Consider the following 7,273-nt stretch of genomic DNA (forward strand, 5'->3'; position numbering starts at 1 on the left):
CTCCACTGGGAAGTAAGCCTTTTTCTTTCCTTTTTCTTCTGCAGAGAATTGGCGAAGATCGTCTCCGTGCTAGTGAAGAGGGTGGCCTGGGTGTCCCACAACGAGACCTCCGAAAAGATGTTCGAAGATCCCAGCGTCTGCCCCGAGGGGATGGCCCTCCAATTGCAGTAAGGAGCAAGGGCTGGAGGAGGTTCAGGGAGGAGGCCCGGCTTGTTCTCTCTGGCTGGGTTTCCTCAGGGGGTCTCTTTTGTCTTGCAGGAGCCTCCTCACGTCCTCTTCTTCCCTTCTCCGGCACCTGAGTTCCACCTGGGAGGAAGAAGCGCCGCTGGAGCATTCAGCCGGCGTGGTGGCCTTCTATATTCAGGTGAGGAGGGTTGGTCGGCCTGGGTTTTGGGGTTGGAAAGGGCCTTAGGGCAGGGCTGGCGAGGCGAGGAGAGGCAGTGCTTCCCTTCCTGGCTCTAGCCCCTCATGCTTCTCCTCTTCTCTTTCAGTTACTGCACATCGGCCAGCGCCCTCACTCCCCGGAGAAGACCTGGACGCTGCTCACAGCCTGGCTCCAACATCGCAGCCTGGCTGTCCAACATCAGAGCAGGCAGGGCCTTCTCCTGCTCTGCAAGACCTACAGGGAGGTAAGTCAAGCACAGCACAGGCTCCACGCAGCAGGCCTTGCTCTTGAGGTCGTAGCAAGAAGATCCTGGAAGGTTCCTTCCTCAAAGAAGGGGGGAGGCCTGTGGTCCGGCATCCTCTGCAGGGTACATCTTACGCAGGGCTGTGCTTTGACTTGGTCCTCCTTCCTCTCTCTTTGCAGACCATGGGCCTTAAGGAGCTCCTGGTCGGGGTCACTGCGGGGCTGCAATCCCCCCACAACAACATCACCTTGGAGTTCCTGGACCTGGCTGGCCGGCTGGAGCCCTTGCTTCAGGAAGAAGACCGGGGCCCCGCGAAGGTTCACCTGGCTGCCGTCTACCGCCTTCTCTTCCACCATGTGAGTCTTGGCCCTTGGGCCTCCTCCTTGGGGAGGGAGGGAGGGAGGGAGCTGGCTTTTCCCTCTCCCCATGCCCTGAGAAGGGCCTTCAGGGAAGGAAACGGGGGAAAGATGGCTTTCTTTTCACTCCCCCTTTTAGGAGGCGGCCAAGATCCGGAAGGCAGCCCTGGAATGCTTCAAGCATCTTCTCTGGCGCCCAGAAGATCCCAATCAGGAGCGCCAGACCATCCATGGCCTCCTGGCGGTGCTGGTGCACGTCGAAGATGAGGATGAGGAGGTTGCCAAGGTAGGAGGGAAGCCCAGCTCTGGCCCCACAAGGCCTTGGGGCTCAGGGAGGAGGGAGGGGGCCCTTGCCCTCCAAGGGAGCCTGGCTCAGCTTCCCTCTTCCTTCTCCTCTTGGAAGGCTGCGAGGGAGACCCTCCGGGAGGCGGCGCAGGTCCTCGGATGGCACCTGGAGGAGAGCGTTCTGGCGCGGGACACCTTCAGCCTGCAGGAGCTGCTGCACAAGATCTGCAAGCGCCTGGTCAGTGGTCGCCCTAAGGCCTGGCAGTCAAGGGCCCTTCTGCCTGGCCTCTTTTGACCCCGCTCTCTCCTCCAGATCCAGCACTGCAGCTCCAGGTGGGAGTTGGAGGAGAAGGTGTATGGCTTCCTGCTTTTCTTTAAGAGCCAACATCCATCAGCAAAGAAGGCGGCAGCCATGTTGCTGGGTAAGGGACCGGGAGGGTCTTGGCCCCCTTCGTGCCCACCCCTGGCTTCCAGGTCAGCCGTTGGGGCAGCAGGAGGGGCCTTTTCCCCACAGGAACCCCCCACCCCCATTGCAGAACAGTCCTTGGAGCCCCTCCTGGGGAACTCTAGGGCACTCTTTGCTCATGGAGGTCATCCCTCTCTTCTTTGCTGCCTGCCTTCCCTCCAGGTCACCTGCTTCACAAGATCGGCAGCATCGCGACCCAGAGTAACGTCTGCACCTTCGAGGCCTGTAAGTGGGGCCTGCGAGGGCCTGGGCCTGGGGGGAGAGGCTCCCTGGGGAGTCGGTGTGCCCTCCCTCACCTTTTCTCCTCCTTCCCTCTCTCCCTTCCAGGGCTGATCTTCCTCCTTGCCGACCATGACCCTGAAGTCAGGCGAGTTGGCTGGGAGACCAAGGCCATCCTCGCCAGGACCTCCGCCCTCCACTCCCGGCACGGACTGCAAGCTGCACTTCGGCGCTTGGTGGCGGCCAGCAGGCGACAGAGGTACCCCCCAGAATACGCCAAGGACCCACCCACCTGATGGACAGGTAAGGAAGGGAGGGAGGGAGGAAGGGAGGGAGGGAGGAAGGGAGGGAGGGAGGAGGAAAGAAAGAGGGAGGGGGAAGGGAAGGAGAAAAAGAGGGAGGAGGAAGAAAGGATAGAGGGAGGAAAGGAGGGAGGAAGAAATGGGGGGAGAGAGGAAGAAAGGGAAGAGGGATGGAAAAGAGAAAGGAAGTGAAGAGAGAGCGAAGGAGGGACGAAGGAGGGAAAGGAGGAAGGGATGGAAGATGGGAGGGAAGGGAGAACTGAGAGGAAGATGGGAGGGGGGAAGGAGGACTGAGAAAGGAAGGGAGAAAGGGAAAGGAGGAAGTGTGGGAGGTGGGAGGGAGGAAGATGAGAGGGAGGGAGGGAGAAAAGAGGGAGGAAAAGAAGGAGGAAGAAAGAAAGGATAGAGGGAGGAAAGTAAAGAGGAAGAAATGGAGGGAGAGAGGAGGAAAGGGAAGAGGGAAGGAAAAGAGAAAGGAAGTGAAGAGAGAGCGAGGGAGGGACCAAGGGAGGAAAGGAGGAAGGGATGGAAGATGGGAAGGAAGGGAGAACTGAGAGAGGAAGGGAGGAAGGGAAAGGAAGAAGTGAGGGAGGGAGGGAAGGAGGGAGGGATGGAAGATGGGAGGGGGAAGGAGGACTGAAAGGAGAAATGGAAAGGAGGAAGCGAGGGAGGGAGGGAGGGACAAAGGGAGGGAGGGAAGGAGGGAGGGGGAAGGAGGACTGAGAGAGGAATGTAGAAAGGGAAAGCAGGAAGTGAGGGAGGTGGGAGGGAGGAAGATGAGAGGGAGGAAGGGAGGAAATGGAGGAAGGGAAAAGAGAAAGCAAGGGAGGATAGAGGGAGGAAGGGAGGAGGGAAGAAGGAAGGGGTGGAAGATGGGAGAACTGAGAGAGGAAGGGAGGAAGGGAAAGGAAGAAGTGAGAGAGGGAGGGAAGGAGGGAGGGATGGAAGATGGGAGGGGGAAGGAGGACTGAAAAGAGAAATGGAAAGGAGGAAGCTAGGAAGGTGGGAGGGAGGAAGATGAGAGGCAGGAGAAAGGAGGGAGGAAATGGAGGGAGAGAGGGAAAAGACAAAGCAAGGAAGGATAGAGAGAGGATGGAAGGAGGAAGGGATGGAAGATAGGAGGTGAGCTCGATATCAGAGGGAGGGAGTAGGCTTACTTCTACTTACTTAGGCGATCCCTCGTTGGACGAGTAAGATGGTCTTCCATCATGGGTTTCCTTGTGGGTCCGCATGTGGCTGTGGAGCCCTATTCTTGCTCTGCATCTTCTTCCGCAGTGAGGGCATTGGTTTCCAGGTGGAAGGCGGTCCCGGTCAGGGTTGGCTTGACGCGCCTTCCTCCTGGCACGTTTCTCTCTTTCACCCTCCACTCGTGCCTCCTCGAATTCTGCAGCACTGCTGGTCACAGCTGACCTCCAGCTGGAGCGCTCAAGGGCCAGGGCCTCCCAGTTCTCAGTGTCTATGCCAGAGTTTTTAAGGTTGGCTTTGAGCCCATCTTTAAATCTCTTTTCCTGTCCACCAACATTCCGTTTTCCATTCTTGAGTTCGGAGTAGAGCAACTGCTTTGGGAGACGGTGGTCAGGCATCCGGACAACGTGGCCTGTCCAGCGGAGTTGATGTTGGAGGACCATTGCTTCAATGCTGGTGGTCTTTGCTTCCTCCAGCACGCTGACGTTTGTCCGCTTGTCTTCCCAGGAGATTTGCAGGATTTTCCGGAGGCAGCGCTGATGGAATCGTTCCAGGAGCTGCATGTGACGTCTGTAGACAGTCCACGTCTCACAGGCATATAGCAGGGTTGGGAGGACAATAGCTTTATAGACAAGCACCTTAGTATCCCTACGGATGTCCCGGTCCTCAAACACTCTCTGCTTCATTCGGGAAAATGCTGCACTTGCAGAGCTCAGGCGGTGTTGTATTTCGGCGTCGATGTTGACTTTGGTGGAGAGGTGGCTGCCAAGGTAGCGGAAATGGTCGACATTTTCTAATGTTACACCATTAAGCTGTATCTCTGGCATTGGAGAGGGGGCGGCTGGTGACTGCTGGAACAGCACTTTGGTTTTCTCGATGTTCAGTGACAGGCCAAGCTTTGTGTATGCTTCTGCAAAGGTGTTGAGAGTGGCTTGTAGATCTTCTTCTGTATGCGCACAGACGACATTGTCATCAGCATACTGGAGTTCTATAACAGATGTTGTTGTGACCTTGGTTTTGGCTTTCAGTCTGCTGAGGTTAAATAGCTTGCCGTCTGTCCGATAGATGATTTCCACTCCGGTGGGAAGCTTCCCATCAACAAGGTGTAGTATCATGGCGATGAAGATGGAGAATAAAGTTGGGGCAATAACACATCCCTGTTTGACACCTGATTCCACCTTAAATGGGTCACTTTGGGAGCCATTGCTGTCCAAGACTGTTGCCATCATGTCATCGTGGAGGAGCCGCAGGATGTTCACAAATTTGCTTGGGCACCCGATTTTTTGGAGGATGGTCCAGAGAGCGCTGCGATTCACTGTGTCGAATGCCTTTGCAAGGTCGATGAATGCCATGTACAGAGGTTGGTTTTGTTCCCTGCATTTTTCTTGGAGTTGTCGTGCAGTGAAGATCATGTCCACAGTTCCTCTGGAGGGGCGGAAGCCGTTCTGGGATTCTGGGAGGATGTCTTCTGAGAGGGGCAGAAGGCGGTTTGCAAGGATTCTTGCGAGGATTTTTCCAGCAGAGGTTAGAAGGGAGATACCTCGATAGTTTCCGCAGTCTGTTCTTTCCCCTTTTTTGAAGAGGGTGATGATGGTGGCATCCTTGAAGTCTGCTGGGATTTTCTCGGTCACCCACACTTTTTCTATGAGCTGGTGGAGTTGGTGTGTCAGCGCAGGTCCTCCCTCTTTAAAGATTTCAGCAGGGATCCCATCCGGTCCGCTGGCTTTGTTGTTCTTTTGTTGGCTGATGGCATTGCTGACTTCTTCCAAACTAGGCAGTGCTGCAAGCTCATCCCTGGTTTGTTGTTGCGGGATTTGTGAGAGGACCTCTTCGGCCACACTGGAGCTGCGGTTTAGGAGGCTTTGGTAGTGTTCTTTCCAACGTAGTGCAATTGACTTTTGGTCCTTCAGGAGTTTGGTTCCGTCTGATGAGCGTAGAGGCTGTATGCCATGGTTTCTTGGCCCATAGATGACCTTTGTGGCTTTGAAAAATCCTTGAGCATTATGGGTATCTGCTAGGTGTTGGATTTCTTCAGCCTTCTTTGTCCACCAGATGTTCTTGAGTTCTCTTGTCCTTCTTTGGGCCTCAGCTTTTGCACTGGCGTAGATCTTTTTCTTAGCAGCACAGTTGATGTCTCTCTGCCATGTTTGGAAGGCTTTCCTTTTCTTGTCGATTAGCTGTTGGATCTCGATGTCATTTTCGTCAAACCAGTCTTGATGTTTCTTGGCTTGGTATCCAATAGTTTCTTCGCAGGCTTGGATGATGGAGGTCTTCAGTTTGTTCCAATGTTCCTCAACATTTTCGGGGTGTACTGTGGGTAGATGGTCCTTGAGTGCTGTTTGGAGATGGGCTCGTCTGGAGGGCTCCTGAAGGGCTTGGGTGTTCATTTTGCGCCTTGTCTTTCTTCCTTGGAGTCTGCGCTTGGGGGCGATCTTGATAGCCATCGTGGATCGGATTAGCCTGTGGTCGGTCCAGCAGTCGTCAGCACCTGTCATGGCTCTTGTGAGGAGTACGTCACGGCGGTCTCTGGCACGTGTGATTGCATAGTCTAAGAGGTGCCAATGCTTTGACCGGGGGTGCTTCCATGATGTCTTGAACTTGTTTTTCTGGCGGAAGAGCGTGTTGGTGATGACAAGGTTGTGCTCCGCACATTTGGTGAGAAGCAGGATGCCATTCGAGTTGCTGTTTCCAACCCCATCTTTTCCTATGGTGCCTGGCCACAGGTCGAAGTCTCGCCCGACTCTTGCATTGAAGTCCCCCAGGAGAATGATTTTGTCCTCCTTAGGTATCCCCGATAGGACAGTGTCCAGCTGATAGTAGAATTTCTCCTTGATGTCTTCATCAGCGTCTAGTGTTGGTGCATAGGCACTTATGATGGTTGCCCGTTGGTTTTTGGCAAGATCAATTCGGAGGGTGGAGAGTCGTTCGTTGATGCCAGTGGGTGCTTCGGACAGATGTTTCATCAGATCATTTCTTATAGCGAAGCCAACTCCGTGCATTCTTTGGTCTTCTTCGGGCAGTCCCTTCCAGAAGAAGGTGTAGCCTCCTTTTTCTTCCTTCAGCTGTCCCTCTCCTGCTCTCCGGGTCTCCTGAAGGGCTGCTATGTCGATGTTGAAGCGTCCCAGCTCCCTTGCGATGATGGCAGTTCTGCGTTCGGGGCGTTCACTGTCACTGTTGTCCATCAGTGTCCGTACGTTCCACGTACCGAAGTTCATTTTCCTTTTTTGGCCGCAGGATGGTGACCCCACTGGACGCGGCAGTCCAGTCAGGGATAGGTGAGGCAGACTATGTTTAGGGCACCTTTTCTAGCCCCCTCCCCGTGTGGGGTGAGCAGAGTGGGTCCTCAATAGGGCTGCTCAGTCGTGGATACAGCTGCCGAACTACTCAGAGGGAGGGAGTAGGCAAGAAGGGTTGAAAGAGGAATAGAGGGGGAGAATAGAGGGGGAGAAGGAGGGGAGGGAAGGAGCGAAAGGAAGAAAGGAGGGAGGGGAGGGAGGGCAGGGAGGGCTGAGAGAGGAAGCGAGGGAGGTGGAAGGAAGGAAGATGTGAGGGAGAGAGGGAGGGAAGAAGGGGTGGAAAAGAGAGAGAAGGCAAGAAGGAGGGAGGGAGAAAGGGAAGGAGGGAGGGAGGTTTGTAAAGAGCTTTGGGATGGAAGGAAAACAAAACAACAGTGGTTAGCCTTATCAGTTCCAGAGTGTAGAGACTCCCTCCAAGCACACAGAGAGACCCAGGCGGTTGGAGTCGCAGGGCAGAAAGAGCAGACGAGGAGACAAGCGAGGGGTCCACGTCAGCCGAGGAGGGTCCGCCTTGGGGTCTCCTTCAGCGCAGGCC

The 7,273-nt window shown here is 55.2% G+C and overlaps 1 protein-coding gene across 1 annotated transcript; it reads left to right on the forward strand.

The window, feature by feature from the left end:
- The first annotated feature begins 276 nt into the window (after positions 1-276).
- Positions 277-2,251, forward strand: LOC132767995 (maestro heat-like repeat-containing protein family member 1). The gene is made up of 8 exons (XM_067465561.1): positions 277-364; positions 492-629; positions 809-985; positions 1,125-1,271; positions 1,389-1,508; positions 1,584-1,692; positions 1,899-1,961; positions 2,064-2,251. Exons 3-8 carry the CDS (start codon positions 812-814, stop codon positions 2,249-2,251), a joined length of 801 nt encoding a protein of 266 aa, XP_067321662.1. The 5' UTR covers positions 277-364; positions 492-629; positions 809-811.
- The last annotated feature ends 5,022 nt before the right edge of the window (positions 2,252-7,273 follow it).

This window comes from Anolis sagrei, chromosome 2 (genome assembly GCF_037176765.1).
Source record: "Anolis sagrei isolate rAnoSag1 chromosome 2, rAnoSag1.mat, whole genome shotgun sequence".
In the NCBI taxonomy this organism is placed as follows: Eukaryota; Metazoa; Chordata; class Lepidosauria; order Squamata; family Dactyloidae; genus Anolis; species Anolis sagrei.